Source organism: Notamacropus eugenii, chromosome 1, assembly GCF_028372415.1.
Source record: "Notamacropus eugenii isolate mMacEug1 chromosome 1, mMacEug1.pri_v2, whole genome shotgun sequence".
Taxonomy (NCBI): Eukaryota; Metazoa; Chordata; class Mammalia; order Diprotodontia; family Macropodidae; genus Notamacropus; species Notamacropus eugenii.
This window is the reverse complement of record NC_092872.1, coordinates 700,317,036-700,337,741: the sequence shown is the minus strand read 5'-3', so window position 1 is coordinate 700,337,741 and position 20,706 is coordinate 700,317,036. Positions and strand designations below refer to the sequence as shown.

Genomic DNA, 20,706 nt, shown 5'->3' with positions numbered 1-20,706 from the left:
TAGAAAGGCCCAAACAATGTTCAGTTCCTCTCTAAAGCCCTAATAACGGCATCAAACCTTCTTTCTGAACTAAGATTCTGTTCTTCTGGAGCTTCCCCCTTTCAGCTGCTTTCTGGAATGTGTGGTCTCTAGGTAACAAATTTGCTGTCATCTTAAACTTTTCCCTCACTGCTCCATTCATCTTCTGGCTCTCATTGAGACCTCACTTCTCTTGATGACACCCTTTCCAGTACTGGCTGCACTTTTATTCATATTCCCCTTTCCCCTAACTGGTCCAGATTGGAGAGTTAGAATAATCCTTGTTCCTCATTGCCATTTCCAGGATTTTCCACTACCATCATCACTCTCCTCCTTCATTTTTTTTTATTATTTTATTTGTTTTCAGTGTTCTACAATCACTTCCATATATCTTAGACTTTTTCCCCCTCCCTCGCCCTCCTTCTTCCTTACGTGCCCACTCTCTCCCTGAGACAGCATGCAGTTTTATAGAGGTTCTACACATACATTACTATTAAACACATTTTCACCTTAGTCATGCTGCATAGAAGAATTAAAATAAATGGGGGAAACCATAAAACAAAACATAACATAACACAAGAGAAAATGGTTTGCTTCATTCTGTGATCGAATTCCACAGTTCTTTCTCTGGATGTGGAAGGAATTTTGCCTTAAGAGACTATTGGGAATTTTTTAAGTCCTTGAATTGCAATGAAGTACTAAGATTACCAGAAAAATTCCTCTAACACTGTGATTGATGCTGTTTACAAAGTTCTCCTGGTTCTGCTCCTTTCACTCAGCATCAGTTCATATAAGTCTTTCCTGGCCTCTCTGAAGTCTTCTTGTTCATCATTTCTTATAGCACAAGAGTATTTCATCACACTCATATACCACAATTTATTCAACCATTCCCCAACTGATGGGCATTCCCTTGATTTCCAGTTTTCGCTCTCCTCCTTTAAAGGGCACTCAATCCATATTTACCAGACAATCAAGATTCTCGTGGCTGTTGTCTACCAACCACCAGAACACTCTCCTTTCCTCATTGAGTTCAGTGTCTGACTCACAAATGTTCTCTCCTTCCCAATTCCTGCTCTCATAGGAGGGGACTTCAGCATACATATTAATACTCCTTCAAATACCCTAACCATCCCTGTTTTTCAACTCCCTATTTTCCAGTGACCTACTCCTCCTTGGCCCCTTATGGTATTACCAATCTTGCCCTGCCAAGTCACAGTCATTGATTATTCCCACCATCCCCTGCCTTCACTCCTACTAATGAATGAACTCCTTAATGAATCTGGAGGAAATTGCACAACTGTTCTAACTGGGCCCTCTATGAATTTATGTTCCATAATTTCAACTGGGCTCTCACTGCAGTAAGGCAGCTTCTTAATTGACTCACCAGCCCACTCTCCACAGAAGCTCTTTCAAACCTTTCCATCCCTCTTTAAACCTGTGGCTTTCCTTCCCTCATACTCTCACCTAAGAACCTTGCCTTATACTGCTCTCAAAAAATCGAGACCTTTTGCTAAAAACCCCCCTTCTCCCTTCTTTCTCACTTCACATCACTTAGATGTTTTTTGTAACTCTATCCTCTTTCACCCCTATCTTACATGAAGAGAAAGTCTCCAAAAAGGTCCCATTTTATTCAAGAAGCCTTTCCTGGTCCTCCCTAATCTCAGGCAGATTATCTTTAGTTTACCCAGTATCTATCTTTTTTGTACATATGGATTATGTCCCCTCAAACTCCCCAAGGGCAGGGATGGACTTTGTATCCCAAGAGTCTAGCACAATACCTGGCACTTAGTAGGTGCTTTGTAAGTGTTTGTTGACTGATTGACTGACTGGAGGAAACCCAGCAGAAACTAAACATTTGCCTCTCCCAAGACCTAGCCCAGGAATACATGGAGATACTAAGGGATGCTGATGATGAACATTCTTGCTAGGGTTAGATGGTAGATACATAAATAAGACTGGGCCTAGAGTCAGAAAGACCTGAGTTCAAATTTGACTTCAGATATTTAGTAAATGTGTGACCTGGGGAAAGTCACTGAATTTCTGTCTGCTTCAGTTTCCTCATCTGTAAAATGGGGATAACACTAGCATCTACCTCTCAGGGTTTCGAGAGGATCAGATGAGATAATTATTTGTAAAGCCCTTGTCTCAGTGCCTGTCACATAGCAGGTATTATATAAAAGCTTATTCTCTTCCCTTATTCCCTGCCCTACGAGTCCTAAGTAGTAGAATCAGGATTCCATAGTCAGTTCTCTTTCCACTGAACTACACGGATGCTCAGTCAAGTGACCTTAGGACTTCTCCTCAGGAAGGCTCCTTCACTGATCTCTTCTCAGATTCCATCCCAATAATTTTGCCCCTCTCTAAAGTCTTCTTTGTCTTATCTCCTTGCTAGACTGTAAGAGGGCAGGGGCTATCTTATCTAAACTTAGTCTTGGTGCAATATACAGTGGCTTGGATTTGGAGGAAGAGGACATGAACTCATATCCCATCTTTGTCATTTACTGCTGTGTGACCCCCCCAGCAGCAAGTCATTTATCTATCTGGGCCTCAGTTTTCTCCTCGGTAAAAAAGAGAGGGCTAGACTAACATGACCTCTGAGTCTTGTCTAGTTTTCAATCTGTGATTCTGTGATCTCCAGTCCCTATTGCAGTGTTTTGTGCAGAATAATAAGTGAATGCCAGCTGAATACCTCTAGCTCATAATCAGTCCACTAATCAGCCATCTCTTATCCCATACCAGATCAGAGCTGAGAATGTCCCTCAATACCATGAGCATACATCTCAGGTTTCCTGGATTTCACTCTTTAACCTAATTTCCTCTGAGAGCAAGGAAAACATGGTGGAGTTGACCCTAAAGACCCAGTCTTTTCCCAGAGTTAGGGCTGCAGGATTCCAGAAGCCTCCAGGGCAAAGAAGCCAGGGATAGGATAAGGAAGAATTGTGAAGAATTTTCAGCCTCGACCCCAAAACAAAATAGCACTAACTGGTTCCCTTTCACCACGTAGGGTGGCCATCATCCTCCTTCCTATTATGCCAGACAACCTAGGAGCATTTCTTTAAAAATATTCTCTGGAGGATGAACTAGTTAATGGCCTCTTCTGCTCCACAAATAAATGGTCCCCAAGTGGTCTGAAAGAGGTAATCCACATCCCCAGCACCTAATTCACCACTGGGGCTGCCTTACACGCAAGGGACTAAGAATCTGGCTCAATCAATAGCCCTAAGACGTTTGGAGTTCCTTGGGAAGATGCAGAACATAAATGCAAGGTGCTCTTGAGTATTGAATCAGACTCTGACTTTCTCCACTGACAATGGGTTTTAATGGATTTGTTTCTTGTCAGTTTTTAATTCAGACAGCATGAGGTGGTGCAGTTGATAGAGTGTGGGGCTTGGATGCAGGATGCCCTGAACTCAAACTCAGCTTCAGACACTTACTAGCTAGAGTGACTCTGGGCAAGTCACTTTGCCTCTGTCTGCCTCAGTTTCCTCATCTGTAAAATGGAGGTAATAAAAGCACCCAATGTTGTTGTGAGGTAACAATGTGAAGAACTTAGTATGGTACTTGGAGCACACAGTAAGCCCGATACAAATGTTAGCTATGATGATGAAATACCTTCTATGAGTACATACTGGGAGACTCATAACTGCTGGGGATACAAAGAATGAGAAGACGGGGTTCTTGCCTTTAAGGATCATAGAGTATAGCTGCAGTAGGAGGAGGTTTGGCTAGGAGTGTGTATCCTGCATCCGCCATTGATTCTAACAACGTTTCAGATCTAGAGCAACCCTTAAGGTTACTGGCTCTGTTCCATCCTCTCTCTGGGTCTCAGTTTCCTTATTTAGCAAATGAAAGGGTTAGACAAGGAGATTTCTAAGACCCCCAACGGTCTGCAATTCTATGAGACAAGATAGATCTAGGTAAGATAGTGACATGGAGAGGGGGGGGCCTGCTGCTGATCCCCAGGACCCACACCCATAAGAGGTACAGTGAGAATGCCCACTCAGTTTAACAGACATTTATTCTGTGCACTTACTTTGGGCAAGGTGTTGGGGATAAGAAAGGCTGAAATAAAACAGCCTCCATCCTCCAGGAGTTTACATCTTATAGAGGGGATGCAGCATGTTTGCAGATAAGAAGCTATCAAAGACATACACACACATGTATATGTATATATACATGTATATGTGTGTGTGTACACACATACATGTGCATCTAAGTATATGTATATATGTATGTGTCATATGTATATATTTGTACATATACATATGTACACACACACACACACATATCCTATTATTTCAGAACATCAAAGCCTGATGATCCTAGTCAGTTGATGATGGGCAAAGCATGTACTTTCTCGATCTATTTTTCCACCTAAAAAGTAAAGAGTTAGAATAGCATGATTTTAAAAGTCTGGTCCAGTTCTGCCTACCTGTGACCTGGCAGATCACATACTGCTAAGCATCCTCTTTCAACCCTACACACACACACACACACACACACACACACACACACACACACACACACACACACACACACACACACACACACTTCAAGTTAGAGAACTGACTTCCCAACATTTCCTACCAGATCCCTGCCTTTGGCCTTTGGGGATGCCATTTGTGGGGACAGCCCATGGGAAGGGAGTCACCATTGAAAGAGAGAGATCATTGGTATCACCTTTTTAGTGGTTAGGGTGGAGATAGGATTGCTTTGGCCCATCTAACCGAACATATGTCTGCTCGAGGAAATCCATAAAATGGAATTTTAACTGCAAACCTCACATGAGGAGGAGGAGAGAGAGAGAAAAAGGGAGGACCAAAGTGAAGTAAGTCCTGCCCTGCCCCCACATCCACTGGCCCCATCCTCCCTTCTCTTTAAAGTTAGTCCATGATCCTGGCTGAATCATTGTCATCATCATCTAAAACATTTCAGTCTCGCAGCTAAACACAGGCTCTTTCACCTCTGGACTTAATTAAGGTCAAGGAACCAAGAGATTGCAAAATCATCTTGGGGAATGACTCAAAATGTGGCCAAAGCTCTGAAAGTGGTATCTGGCCACACCCATTCTAGCTCCAAATAGCACTTCCCCTGATTCATCCCCATGCCATTTTCCTATTGAGTGACTCAGTTTCCCATCTGAATGATGAAGCCAAGAGCACTTTCCTTTCCATTTTTTACCCTACAGGTCTATTGGGTAGAGAATTAGAAGAGAGGAGGAACTCATCTGAGTACTTAGGAGAAAGAGGCTATAGATATTTTATAGGAAACCTTAGACTTCTTCCACAGAATGCAAATTTTCTCTTTTGTTTATGTAATCATAGATTTAAAGCTGAGAAGGACCTGAACAATCACCCAGTTCATACTGCTCATTTAACAGATGAGGAAACTGAGGCACAGAAAAGTGAAGTGATTTGTCCAAGATCACACAGGTAGGTTTGAACACCACATCGCCTCCTACTTCACCATCTATAAAGTTGTTTTTCGTTTGTTTGATTTTTCCCTAAAAAAAAAAATCTCTTAGGAAACAATGAGGGGTTGAGAGGTTATTTTATGACTAAAGCACAGGTCTAGGAGTCATCCATAATCTGAAATCAACATTATCTTTGAAGTTGGAAGGTCCTAGATTTTCTATAAACATGGAAGATCATATCCAAGGTAAGTTCCAGGAACAGACCTGAAAAAATTTTAGTGAAGTCTGAAATTTAGTTCAATTCTCTATTGTTGTTGAGTTGTTTCAATCTCCTCATGACCTCTTTTGGGGTCTTCTTGGTAATAGTTTGTCATTTCCTTCTCCAGCTCATTTTACAGATGAGGAAACTGAGACAAACAGGGTGAAGTGATTTACCCAGGGTCACACAGTTAGTAAGAATCTGAGGTCAGATTTGAACTCAGGAAGAGGAGTCTTTCTGATTCCAAGTCCAATGCTCTATCCACTGTGTCACCTAACCATCCAGTTCAATTCTTTTTTTTTTAGATCAATATATTTTTTCTAATGCTAAGTTTTTTATTTTTTAATTTTTTTTAATGTTCTACAATCACTACCATAAAACTTAGATTTTAACCCCCCCACAAACCTAACCCCCACCACCCTCCTCCCTCCCCAAGATGGCATACAATTCTATATAGGATCTACACATACTTTCCTGTTGAATACATTTTCACTATAGTCATGCTGTGTAGACAAACTAAAATAAATGGAAGAAATCATATAACAAATCAAAACATAATACGCACACGCACACACGCACGATCTGCTACACTCTGTGAATGAATTCCATAGTTCTTTCTCTGAGTGTGGAAGGCATTTTGCCTTAGAAAACCATTGGGAATTATTATTATTTTTTTAAGTTCTTGCATTATTACGAAGTTCCAAATCTACCAGGAAAAACTCTCGTACACTGTGGTCGTTGCTATGCACAGAGTTCTCCTGGTTCTGCTCCTTTCACTCAGCATCAGATCATATAAGTCCTTCCAGGCCTCCTGAAGTCTTCTTTTTCATTTTTTATGGCACAATAATACTCCAATACATTCATATGCCACAATTTATTCAGCCATTCCCCAATGGATGGGCATCCCCTTGATTTCCAGTTTTTAACCACCACAAAGAAAGCTGCTATAAATATTTTTGTACATGTGGGACCCTTTCCCATTTTTATGATCTCTTGGGGACATCCAGTTCAATTCTACTTAATTACAATCTAAGAACCTACTCTGTGCAGGGCATTGCAAAGAAACCCATAAAGGAAGTCCCCAGAAAATGCATGCATTGATCGTGTTCCTGGAAACCTATAAGTGATGAAGCAAGTGGAAAAGAAACATTGCTTACATTTCCCCAGAGACTTTTCCAAGCGGAATTCACATTGCACAAATGTGAAATAGAAATGCCCCCTTGACCTCGTCACTCCCCAAACATCAGTACCACAGGGAGCAAGCCAAAGGCATTCATCCCTCCATCCCCCATTCCAATCCTCCTCCTGACCCTGTTTGTCACCTGTGCAGCCAAGCCCTGAAAAAATGGGAGTACACATGGCTAGAATGCCCTTGGCCATGGTGGAATCTCATTTTTCTCATTTCTCCTTGTACCTCACCTATACTATAATCATGAAACTATACAAATAATCTGAACTGACATTTATATGTTGTCTCATACATTATCTATGCATAAATTATTTCATTTGAGGCTTATGGTCCTGTGAGGTAGCTACTACATACAGCTACTATTACCCTCATTTTACAGCTGAGGCAGAGAAATGCATTGGAAAGAAGATGTGAGATTGGAAGAGTCCCAGTTCAAATCTTACTGTACAATTTGCCACCTGTGTGACTGGGCAAATCCATTCCCTTTCCAGGCCTCAGTTTCCACATATGTAAAATGAGTGAGTTGGACCAGATGACCTCTAAAGTCCCTTTTTGCTCTACCTACATCTGTGATCCTGAGTCACAGAAAAGTTAAACAATTTGTCCCTAGTCTTACAGCTCTGGGCCTGGAGTCAGGAAGACCTGAGTTCAAATCTAGTCTCAATACTTCCTAGCTATGTGACCCTGGGCAAGTCACTTCACCCTGTTTGCCTTAGTTTCCTCATCTGCCAAATGAACTGGAGAAGAAAATGGCAAAGCACTCCAGTATCTCTGCCAAGAAAACCCCAAATGGGGTCACAAAAAGTCAGGGACCACTGAAAATGACTGAACTACAATAGAACTGTTTCTCAGGTATCATAGTTAGAAGGCACATACTCTACAAAGCAAACAATCTGCTTGTGAACAGTCTCTAATGTGAATCAATACTATCCTTATTAAAACTCCCTGGGAAGCCTCAAAGCTTTCACCCCACCCCAGTTCTCCAACCAATGAACCTCAATGTGATCCAGGAGGAAGGGGGTGGTACTTCTGGGACAGGCTTCCTGGAAAAGAGCCACCTCCTCTAATAACCCAGAAAGCACTTGGATTGGGCCTCCAAAGGGCACGATTCATAGCTGGGCTCTGGCTCTCTAATTACTAACATAGCAGCAACTTAGGTTTCTATAGCATTTTTTAAAGGTTTTTACAAGCATTTTCTTGGCATCAACCCAAAGAGGACTGAATCTAAAGGCAGAGGACCCAAAATCCTGACTTGGCCACTTACCACCCACCACCCTTGTGACCTTGGGCAAATAAATCACTTAAGCCTTCAGAGGCAGTTTCATGAGAGACAGCCTCTTGAGGTAGAGTGTACATCTGGAGTCAGGAAGACCTGGGTGTGAATCCTGTCTCAGGCCCTTTATTAGCTGTGTCCTCTTAAGTAAGTCACTTGATTTCTCTGGGCCTCAGTTTCCACAAATGTAAATTAAGCTACTTGGTCTCTGAGGCCCCTTTCCAGTTCTCTAAAACGACCCCAGGTTCGTAGGGAACCTCGATGTCCCCAACGTTGAGGTTGGGATCTGACCATAGGTTTCTCAGACTGCTAGGTCCTGTTTCCCTGTATAACTGATAGGTAGCCCAGGGAGCCCCGGGGCCTTCCTCTTCTGTGAAATGAGGATGTGGGACGATTCTAAGGTCCCTTCTTGATCAAAATCCTGTGATCTCTGAGTTTGTCCGTCGTCTCCCAAGCTCTAGCCCAGCCCAATCGCAATGTTCTGGAGAACTGTTTGCTTCCCACACGTGGCATTCCCAAGTCCAGTCCCAGACTCTCGGTAATCCCTCGGTAAAAGGGTTCAGCTTGGAAAACTGGGCTTGACAATTTGGGGGGCTTGCGCCTTCCTCCAAGGGAGTAGGATTAGCGAAAAACGGCAGAGAGGTGGAGGGAGAGGGAGGCCGAGAAGGGGGAGCAGTCCCTCTGGCGAGCCCGCAAGCCTGACCCTGCCGGACCCCAGTCCCCGGAGCAGCCCCCGAAGCAGGGAGCTGGCAGGCTGGACCGGGAGTCGGTCCGGCAGGGCTGGGCTGGACTGGACTGCACTGGGTTGGCTGGCGGCGCCCGAGAGCCTCCCGACGTCCCGGGCCTGATGTCAGCAGTGATTTATAGGTGAATCAGGAAGGTGGGACCAGAGGGAAACATGCAAATCACTCGGGTCCACACCCCCCGGGCTCGCCCAGGCGCTGGGGCTCCGCGCTGCCGCCGCCGCCGCCGCCGCCGCCGCCGCCACTGCTCTCCCTTCGTGGCCCCGCGGCCGCTGCCTCTGCTGAGCCGGGCCGGGCGGTGCAGGGCAGGGCTGGGCTAGGCTACACCGAGCCGGGCTGCGGAGCCACGGAGCTGCGCTGGGGAGCCGCCGCCGCGAGGCTGCCAACCGCCCCCGAACCCCTCCGGACCTGGAGCGATGAGCCGAGCTGATTTCGTCGGCAGCGAAGTGCTCGGGGCGGCCGGAGCGGGGCTGCGGCTGGGGTCGGCGGGGCCCAGAGCGGGCAACCCCGGAGGCGGGCACACCCCGGAGGAGGTGAGTTTCTCTCCCCAGCATCCCCCGGGAGGACGGCCAACCTCGGGGGAAACTGTCTCCCAGTCGAGGTAGTGCCCCCCAAGGGCATCCGCACCCTCCCCTTGGCCCCCGGACGCTCCCCCCGACCTAGACACACACACACTCAAACATACCCACGCGCGCGCGCGCTGTATTGTAGAATCAGCATCCTTCTGGCTCCCCGGAATTAGCGCGGGGGGCCGGGAGCCGTGCATATCTCTACCTGCTTTCCCAAGTCCAGGCTTCTTGGAGTTCTTGGATCTCCAAGTGCCCTCCTTGACGTCCCCCGGTTCCGGGATTCGGTCCCAAACCCTCAGTCTGAAGGAGGGAGTGGGGGAAGCTGCGAGGTCCCGAGCGAGGAACCCACGAGTTGGGCCATGGCAGAGCTGGAGCTGGAGGAAACGACAACTTTCCAGTTCCCTGCCCTGAAGACTTTCTCTAAGTTGGCAGGCCCGCCTCGGGCCGAAGTGATTGGGACCTTGTGGGCGGGTATGTTTGCTCACCCGGCGGCTGGACAAAAGAATGGGCACCGGCAGATTTCTGGGCAGGAGTTCACTAGCAATGAAAATGTGTTTTCTGAGAGTAGAAATCAGAAGAGATGGGGATGGAGTGGAGAGAGAATCCTTGGGAGACACCACTTTCTCTTAAGATGGGCTTTTCACATTTAGGATGCAATTCATTTGTGGCTTTGTACTCTCCTTGTGCAGCCAGATGTATTTGTAGTCCAAGGGGGAACTCACTCAAGTATTTGTGGCTGTTTGAACTCGAAAGGTGTTTAGGGGAAAAAAGAAATCTCTGGGTCTCTAAAGGACGATCCTGCGAGGCCTCTTCTAGCGCTACCTTTTTGTCTCTTATGTTCTAAGGCTCCTCCTGCGCCAATATTCTCTTTTCTATGCTTGTAAACTCCTTGGAAGTAGCGGTTTGCTTTTTCATTTTTGTCTGGATTGATGGCACCTACATTTTGTATGCAGTAAGTGCCTAATAAATGCTTGTGGAATTAAATTATAAGGGCCCTCCCAGCTCTGTCCTGTTTTGTTTTGGGGACCCTTTCCAGCTATAACGTTCTATGTCCCAATGTCCCTTTCATTTTTGCGGGCTGTAATTTTCTATTTGCCTTAATTGAAGAAGGGGGAAAAGTGCTTTCTGTTTAGAGTTAGAATCATAGAATATTACAGCTGGAAAACACTTTAGAGATCACCTAGTCCAACCTCTTTATTTTACAAATGGGTAAACTGAGAGAATGGAGATCAAAGGACTTTTCTAACCAACGCGTGGGATGAAGTGAGGGGAGCCAGGAGTCTAATCCAAACTTGACTCCCTGGCCAGTGTTCCCCCCTTCTTATATCACAGTTTTCCCTCCAAATTTCAGCTTTCTTATTACTGAAAAAAAAAGAATCAAAACCATAATTTTAAAAAATCCGATTTCTGAGAAGGCTTGGAGGTGGGACCCCCAGTAGAATGTTACAGGCTAGAAGCGATCTTAAAATTCATTGAGCCCCATTCCATCTGAAAGATTGGGAAACTGAAGGGAAGAGGGGAAGAGAAAAAGCATTTATCATGTTCTAATCACTTTACCAGTCTTATCTCACTTCATACAGTTGAGGAAACTGAGGCAGATAGAGGTTAAATGACTTAGCCAATGTGTCAGACAACTCGTGTCTGAGGCTGGATTTGAAGCTGAGATGCCTGGGAGAGAACTTGTCCTGCCCAAAGCAGTGCATCTAGTTAGTGGTTGAGCCAGGATCCTAACTCATTGCTGTTCTCATTTCAAGTGATTTAAGATCTACAGAATTCTTCCCTCAGTACCTGTGAGGTATCACAATTATTCTCATCCCCATTTCAGTTCAGTCACGTCTAACACTTCATGATTCCATTGGCAGAGATACTGGAATGGTTTGCCATTTCCTTCTCCAGTTCATTTGACAGATGAAGAAACTGAGGCAAATATGGTTAGGTGACTTTCTGAGGTCACACAGCTAGTAAGTGTTTGAGGCCAAGTTTGATCTCAGGAAGATGAGTCTTCCTTACCTCAGACATAGCACTCTATCCATTGGGCCACCTACCTGTCCCATTTTATAGATGAGTAAACTCAGCAAGTTTCGATGACCTGCATAGGTCTCTCGAATCTCAGTTCTGAGTGTTTTCCTCTGCTCAGACTTTGCCCTCACTCACAGCTCAAAAAGTTAAATTTACTTGTCATGGAAAACCGGGCACTTGCACAGTGTAAGACCACAGAAAAGTCTGGCAACATCCCTAGACCCCATGTACTTGTTCTGAGGAAGACCTGGGAAAAGAGCCTGTGTGTTTTTGGAAAGCCTCCTTCCCACCAGCTCCAACGAGGTTGAAAGTCCATCCAGTCTAATCTGATCTCTTAGCAAGTGTATTCCCACATGCCGAATAGCAGATTAAGCATGTTATATGAAACTTTGTTCTAATATTTTCCATGAGGACAAGTGTACTGAGAGGGAAGAGTGGTTTATATTACATTCGGAGGATTTAGGTGAGACCTTTTCTCTCATGGATATTGGAAAAAAAGAAATTAGACTTGTAGAAAGAGACATCAAAAATCAATCCTGGCCACTCCCAGAGAGAAAGGAGCACCCAAAGTCCCACAGTCAGTTCAATGGCAGAGCCCAGGTCAACTGGTTCATCCTTGCCCCCCATACTACAGGATTAAATTTTGAAAGTCACCATCTGTTTTCAACAAATGCTTATTTTCTATTCACTTGTGTAGACATGAAGTCACAGAAGTCTCCTATAGGGCTGGAAGTCACAAAGAACATTTTTTTATTTTTGGTTTCCTGTTGCACACTTGGTTTCTGAGTTACCTTAACACCCTGAAAAACCTGCTAAGGGAACACCATGGCATGGTGGACCCTTGGCGAGGACCACTTACCTGTCCCCTCTGGAAGTTTTGCAAGGACTTGAGGCTGAAAGATGCCCGCTTGTATTAGGGAGATAATGAAGGTTGGCATTACAGTCAACAGCATATGAAAAACCAGCCTTTAACAAGCAGGGTAGGACTTCCGACTTTATTACAAGAGGAAGTTGTATGTTTTCCAAAGGGCCCAAGCTGGTTGTCATCCATGATGCTCTCTCTCTGTCTCTGTCTCTGTCTCTCTCTGTCTCTGTCTATCTGTGTGTGTGCGTGTGTGTGTGTGTGTGTGTGTGTGTGTCTGTGTGTGCTTCCATCATTCCTTAAGGAAGCTCTTTTCAAAAGGAGAGAAGGAGGTTAAGTCAGAAGCACCGTCTAAGTTCTAATCTAAGAAGTATTTAGTTGCAACGGCAGGAAATAGAAGTCAGAAGGTCTGGGTTCTAGCTTTATCTCTACCCTTTATTCAGTCCCCTCTCTGGGCCTCAGTTTCCTTTTTGAAAATAGAATATTTCCACTCAGTGACCTCGGAATTCTCTTCCAACCCTAACATTTTTTGTTCCAACATCCCTTCTTATTGTGCCATTCCATATGCTAAGACCCCCTCCCAGTTCTGACATTCATCAATGCCTTTAAATGTGAGTGTCACCATGGAAGTGAACCTAAAATATCTGTGAAAACAGCATCTGAATGCCAATAGATAGTGGAGACAGCAGACTGCTAGAGATTGCCAGGATTGGTCTTATTTTGTTTGTTTTCTAACTCTGCCTAATATTTTCTCTCTCTCTCTCTCTCTCTCTCTCTCTCTCTCTCTCTCTCTCTCTCTCTCTCTCTCTCTCTCTCTCTCTCTCTGTGTGTGTGTGTGTGTGTGTCCTGGGAAGCCTCTTTTATCTCTGTTGTCCCAGGCTGGTAGCCCTGTGATTCTGGTGTACCAGGCTGATGCAAAGTCATCAGCAATTAGCTTTTCTGAAGATGTGTTTTCACTTGGACCTTCTCATAGATACTCTTGATATGGAAAACATTGTAGAGAGCTATGATGCCCATTTTAACCTCTCCCCAGAGAGAAGACAGGGTCCTGAAATGAGAAATGAGTGTTGAAATGCCTACTCCTTCAATAGAAAGTAGATTTATCTGAAGCCTCTTTTGCATTAGGGGAATTTAAAAAACCCAAAAGCAGGAGCCTCAGTGGTTACTAGTAAACACTTAATAAACTGAGATTCCAAAGGGGACGAAAACCCTCTAACACTTGTAGCTCTCTACAAAATTTCATTTTTATAGGGTAGGAAACTCGATGGCAAAAGTTGCCAGACTTCCAGCAGCCAAGCCAACAGAGATTTTCTCTGGGGCCTCTGTCTCTCCAGCAGCTTGGCCTCCATCTGAAGGCCCAGGCTGCCCTGTGATCACCTGCTGTTATGAAAACAGAGATAACAGCCCAAAAGTGCTTCCTCCCCCTCCCCACCCCCAGAATAAGCTTGGATCCTCAAGATGACCTCTGAATAACACTACTCACATAAGGCATCAAGATGGCTTACATACAGAGTAACAGCCACGTTGTGCTATAACTGACTTTGATAGACTTAGCTCTTCTTAGCAATGCAAGGACCTAAGATAACTCCAAAAGATGCATGATAGAAAATGCTATCTACAACCAAAGAAAGAACTTGGGAGCCTGAATGTGGATGGAAGCACACTATTTGATCTTTTTTTCATTTGTTATTTTGTTTTGTTTCTTCTTTCTCTTGGTTGCTCCCATTAGTTCTAATTCTTCTTTATATCATGACTAATGTGAAAATATGTTTAATGTGAATGTGTAAATAGTGTCTATATCAGATTGTACACAATCTTGGGGAGACAGGGGAGGAAAGGTGGGAGGACATTTGAAACTCAAAATCTTGTGGAAGTGAATGTTGAAAACTAAAAATACATTATTTTTTTTTAAAAGATGGCTTATGCATAACATTAGTCACAGAATCCTAGAACCCTCAACCTGGAAGATACCTTAGAGCAAATCTAGGAGAATAACAAGAACAGAAGCATGTATATAGATAACATTTTACATAGGTTATCTTGTTTGATCATCATGGCAACCCTGTGAGGTAACTGCTGTTATTATCCCCATTTTATAGACGTGTGACTCGACTGTGGTCACATTGCTAGGGAGGGAGAGTCTGAAGCAGAATTCAAACTCCAGCTTTCCAGACTCCAAGCTTATACTCCACCCATTCTACCACCTAAGAACATAAGGTTCTTTACCTGGAATCCAAGATTGTTTGGGGGGTTTTTGATAACTGTATTTCAATATGGTTGGGTTTTTTGGTTTTTGGGTTGTTTTTTTTTTGTGATTCTATGTATTTTGTGAATCTAGAAAATATTATTCTTGGAAGGGGTCCATAGGCTTTACCAGGGTGCCCAAGGCTCCAGGACACACAAAAAATTAACAACCTACCCAATCCCTTCGTTTTACAAAATGGGAGACAGAGCCTCCTCCAGAGGATAAGACTTACCTTCTGGTTGCATGGTTGTACAGGGCAGAGGCAAGATTCTAAGCCAAGTGCAACATTCATCCCATGATGCCAAGGTGTCATTCTAAGCCTTTACTTGAGAACAATCTCTATCATTCATTAGCCTTGTTGGTTGTACTACATGGGGGTGCATTCCGTCCTGCATGGGCCAGTTGGCTTTGCTCTGCTTCAGAGGCCACACTCTGAAGGCCTAACCCTGAGGGCAGCATCATCCACCCAGCTCCATCCTTCAGCTTGGTAGCAGCTATGGATGCTGGGTGAACATCCATCCCAACCACTGGAAAATCAACTCATAGAAACCATAGGACAGTGGAGCTAACAGGAACCACAGAGCACAAAACTGGAATGGGCCTTAGAGACCATCTGGTAAAATCCCCTCATTTAACAGATGAGCAGCCGAGGACCCAGACGCACAGTGGAAATGGCATGGCCTATAAAAGCCAGGTAGTAGAGTAGAAAGAATTCAGATTTCAATTCCTCATTCTGGGTGCCTCAGTTTCCCCCTCTATGAAATCAGGGGGTTGGACTGGGTGATATTGCAGCCTGCAGGAGCATGCAGTCCTCAAAACTACCAAGTGCATGCTGAATTGAAATGCATCTAGGAAATGTTTTGACTAAATAAATACAAACACAGGACAGCATAGATGACGTTAATTTGTGATGTTCCCAGTCAGTAGGAGACCCAGTGGGATCCTTTTCTATTTGTTTGACCCCACTATCTTAGAGAACCCCGTCTAGCTCTCCCATGCTTGGATTTTATGACTCATCTAAGGTCTGCTAGGGCTAGAACCCTGACCTTCATCTCACTACACAGCTTGCAAAAAGCTATGGATATAACACCTCAAAAGAAATGTTATTACATTTCCTTCTGCTCATCAAACACATAAGTAATATCTAGTGGTCTAACTAAGGTTTCTTCTAGTCTGAACATTTGATGGTTATTGTAACAAAACAAAACCAAAAAAGCACTTTACAAATCTGAAAACAGTCTCTGAATGTCAGTTATTATTCTGTAGTGTGGAAGAAGCGTGGTATCAGAGTCACAGACTTCGGGTTTGATCCTTAGCTCTGGCATTTAGCAGCTGGGTGGCCCTGGAGAGTGTACCAAACCACAACAGAAGGAAGGGGACTCAGAGACTCTCTAATACAAGCCGAGACTTGAAGCCTCTGAAAAGCTTCCGTTTCCTCCTCCTTAAAACTTGTCTAACAATAGATTAGGGTCTTGGAAACCTGAACACATTCTAGAAACGTGAGGTATTATTATAATAATGTACTCTGTTCCTGAAGTCTGAAAAACCTGAGTTTAATGTGTCTCCAGTATTTACCAGCTATATGACCCTGGATAAGTCATGTAATATCTTCCATTTCCAAGTTTCCTCGTCTATAAAAGGTGGGGTAACGATAGCCCCTACCTTATAGGGTTGTTGTGATGGATTAACATACGTAAAGTGCTTTGCAAAGCTTAAATTCTAGCTATTGTTTTTATGAGTAACCGAGCTCAGTATATTGAAACTCACAATTTGGAGATGTATAACCCGAAAACATGCGTGTTCAGCATTTCCCTGACGCCTTGATGTTGTGCACTTTCCTGTTCACAGCCTTGTCCATGATGATTTGACTTCCCTCATCGCTAATATCAAAAGTCTGGTTAACAAGGTCACTTGAGTAGCACCTTAGGACTGACTTCTCCAACCTGCAACAGGCTATATATAGCATCCTGAGGAGGAAATTTCAGTCTCACTTCTGCCATTTTCTGCTTGTTTGTTGACTTAGAGGATTTTTTTTACGTACAAATTTATATTAAAGCTACCATATAGCTTTTTTGAGACTACCAAAGTGGTCATTTACCCCTCAAAGGACATCTAGAGTGCGTCTGGACTGCTGGGCCATCCGATACAGCATAATGGGGAGTTTCATTTAAAATCTGCTCTTACCTAAGAGTTTTCAACTGGTAATCCCATGGGAAGGCACCTTCAGTTTCGAAGTCAATGGAGGGTATAAGACTCAGTCCGTGAAATTTCACTTTGCTGACCACTTTTCAAGGAAGACGTTAGTCCTTTCACATTGGGATTCTTTAAATATTTAGAAGACCTCCACAGTACGTTAGACAGCTTGGCTTTTTGTCAAGGTGGAAGTGGCTGCCCTAATGGGACCCAGGACCACCTCCTGTGATGTAAGTTGAGTATCTGGAAGCCTTTTTCCATAAGCCTCTTCCTGAACGTAGTTAACTTCTACCCTGATGCTTCCTTTGTCCTCTTTAGCCCAGTGCTTCAATGCTGATTAACAACAAATGAACTCTAGGCCTCTCCCACAATGCCTTCAGAGAATAATTGATGTAATAATGTTCTTTCACCAAGCTTGGGGTAGAGGTAAGAGCCCAAGAATAAATGAGTGGGATCAGGGGAAGGTTCTGAAGATACAGTTAGGGGCAGAATATAACATAATTCCTGTCAGAGTCCAGGTCTGGAGATGATGCAGTGGTGGAAGGCAAGGATTGGTAGCCAGTAGGAATGGATGGTTTCCATTCTTGGGTATATCAGCTCTCTGATATCTCTTAATTGGTGATTTGTACTTGGGTGACACAGAGAGCACCCTGATTGGTGTATATAGGATACAAAATGGACTTCCCTTTAAAGCTCCCCCATCCTACAGTTGTTAGGGCTACTCTGGCCCCTGCACTCTAATATGTTTCACTCTTGTGTCTCCAATCTTCAACTTGCTTTATAGGCCTGTTAGCCATCCTTTATCAGAATCTCTTCCAGGGCTTATCCCTGGTACAGATAAAATATGGCATCCAACCATGGCTCCCCTGGGCTACCCACTGCCCCTCTTTTCTTTCTGCATGTTTCTTGAGCTTTTCAAAGATATGGTTCCTCTGCTTTGTCACTTAGCCCCCTGGAAAATTAAAAAATGCCTAAGGGGATCGCTGAGTAGTAAAAGTCAGAAGGGGCTGTTCTAGGGGGCTCAGAGAGGGAGTGTCTCTCAGGCTTGTGGAGAAGGGAGGGCAATTTGAGGGGGTGATGACCTCCTTTTCTTCAGCCCTACAGAGCCTTGGGTTTTAAAGTTAGTTCCAAGACCTCTTTCTCTCTGATTTATCCAAAAGTATCTATCCCTTTCAGGATAAAGGAATGTTTGCCTACTTATTTTAATGTCACACTACAATTAGGGGGCTAGATGAACACTGAAATGACAGAGCTTTGATAGACATATGGATTTTCAAACCTCTTGCAATAATTTTCACAGTGGTGCAACACGCAACTTGAGAACCATTGGTCTAGGAGACTTTTTTTTTTAAGGAATCAGTGTTTCTCACTCGAGGGAAATGAAAAGGAATCTGGCTAGGACCTTATTCTCACTAACCCTGAGCCTTAAGAGTTAGGGGTGGAGACAGAACATTAAATCGTGGGAACAGGATAGCTAGATTTCTCTCTCAGTCAGGCTTTGTCTAGAGGTTCAAATAAAACTTAAGCAACTGCCTCTACCAAACAACCCTACAGTTTTTCTCAAATCACCTTCCTTCTGATCAGAATCTCTTTACTGTCAGAAAAAAACACTGATAAATCCACTCCCCTGAGGTGCAAATGACTAATAGAGCTTAATCATGTCTCACTTTTCACTAGCACTTCGAAAGCTTGGTAAGCATTTTCCTCCCAAGAACCCTGGGAAGTGAGAGCTGGCAGTTATTACAATTTTCACTTCGCAGCAGACACATCAGTGATCTAGAGGGGCAAGGTTACTGTTACACAGCCAGTAAGTGTCAAAACTAGAATCTGAACCCAGATCTGTTCCTGACTCCCAAATCCAGCACTCCTCCGTTCTATGCCACTCAGCAACACACATTCATAGAGCAGTCTTTAGCATCACAAGTGACTTTGTCAAATGAGATAATATTTGCCAAAAGGATGTAGCATAATGCCTAGTACACAATAGGGGCTATTTAAATATATCCTTTCCTCTTACTATATTTTTCTATTTTTACTTCTATTCATTTATTCATTTGTTGGTTTATTCGTTTATTCTTTCCTTTGTTTCTTTGTTGTTGTTATTTCCTTTATAAATTTATTTCTTTTGAGTCTCAGCCTCCCTATATCACCCAGCTAGAAGCACAGTAGCCATTCATGGGCTTGCTCCACTTTCTGACAGGCATAGAGGATTTGATCTGTTCTGTTTCTGACCTAGTCCTTCACCCCTCCTGAGGCAGCCTAGTGGCCCCTGCTTTCAGACAGGCCATAATGGTGCCAGAAGTAGTGTGAACTCTTGGAGGGAGCCTGTTGCAACTCAGAATTACCAAGCTCAAGTGATCCACCAGTTTCAGCCTCTCCAGGAATAGTAATTAAAAGCATGTACTTTCATGCCCAATACACACATATACATATATACACACACTCATACATACATATATATATATACATACACACACATATAGACATACATATAGACACATTTACATATATTTGTGCATACATTACATATACATCTACATTACATGTACATCATGTAAATGCACATATATGTGTATATTCTTATTTGCTTTTCATGTGCAAGGAAAGTGGTACAAGTATGATCTCCACATTTCAGATGAGGAAGAGAAGGCCAAGAGAAGTGAACTACTTTATCTAATCCACAGTCACACAAACCTTAGAGTTGACAAACCTTAGAGCTTAGTGGAGAATCACATTTCCTTGACACTCAAGTCCTTTCCATCACTCTTTCCCCTACACTTCCCTTGAAAGATCCTTTGTGCTCCAGGTCCTGTGATCTTCCCTTCAGACCAGCCCTGGGCCGATGACTTCCTCTGTGCTTCCTTGAGTGAAGAAGTACTGATCCCCTCATCTGAAAACTCTGTTAGACTAACGTTTCCTATCCTGTGGGTGTTGGACCAGTGAGGGATTTATTGCAAGGGGTCCAAAAATCCAAATGTCTGTCAAGCATTGTCATTTAGATCTTCATCTAGTTTCAAAAAAATTCAATGTGATATAATAACTAAACAAGCCTGGCTAGGTGGCTAAGTGAACAGGTAGACAAGAGCACTGGACCTGAATTCAGGAAGATGCGTGTTCAAATCTGATCTCCAGTGCCTACTTATTAGACACATTCCCAATTTCCAGCTCAGACTGACAACCAGGCTTTATTCCTTTTCTAAGTGTGTGACTCTGGGCAAGTCACTTAACCTATATCTGCCTCGGTTTCTTCAACTGTAAAATGGGGATGCTAATAGTACCTATCTCACAAAATTGTTGTAAGAATCAAATGAGATATCTGTAATGCATTAGCACCATGCCTGGTGCTTAATAAATGCTTGTTCCTTCCCCCTCCCTGTCTAGATAATATGTCTCATCCATAAAACTTGAGGGTCACACAGAGAACAGTGGAGGGGCATATAATGGGGGCAAGCAGGCATCAATACTTGCCAACCATAAATTCCTCAAGACAATAGAATCACACATATAGAACTGGAAGAGATCTTAGAAATCATCTATAATTCCTCCTTTGTGGTGTGTGTGTGTGTGTGTGTGTGTGTGTGTGTGTGTGTGTGTGTGTGTGTGTATCAGGAAACCAAGACTAAGTGACTTGCCCAAGGTCACACAGCTAGTAAAGAAAGGACAATGAGGGGTTTCAAACTCAGGTCCTCTGATGTCAAAGCCATTACTCTCTCTGCTACACCAGCCTTTGGACTTAAACTAAGGATGCCATCAGCAAGATGAATGAATGAATGAATGAAATATTTTTTAAGTTATGCTCAAAGCATTGTACTAAGCACAGGGCATATAAATAAAAAGGGAGCCAGTTCCTGCTCCCAAGAAGCTCACATTCTAATGGAGGGAACAGAAAAGTTTCAGCTGCAAGTCCAATGGAAAACTCGCTT

At 43.7% G+C, this 20,706-nt stretch overlaps 2 protein-coding genes across 7 annotated transcripts in view; both read right to left on the bottom strand.

Annotated features, from left to right (window-relative positions):
- The window catches only part of COX4I1 (cytochrome c oxidase subunit 4I1), an 83,471-nt gene extending 74,337 nt beyond the window's left edge, over window positions 1-9,134 (bottom strand). For 2 of the 6 annotated variants that reach the window (XM_072636242.1, XM_072636247.1), the window contains exon 1: window positions 9,131-9,134. The gene's annotated coding sequence lies outside the window, so the exon portion shown is untranslated. The other 4 variants (XM_072636239.1, XM_072636245.1, XM_072636241.1 and 1 more) reach the window with 4 other exon arrangements.
- The window catches only part of LOC140519956 (uncharacterized), a 119,537-nt gene that overhangs the window by 36,477 nt on the left and 62,354 nt on the right, over window positions 1-20,706 (bottom strand). The window contains exon 4 of the mRNA XM_072633523.1: window positions 9,670-9,956. Coding sequence (XP_072489624.1) covers window positions 9,670-9,956 — 287 coding nt within the window. The remainder of the gene's footprint in view (window positions 1-9,669; window positions 9,957-20,706) is intronic.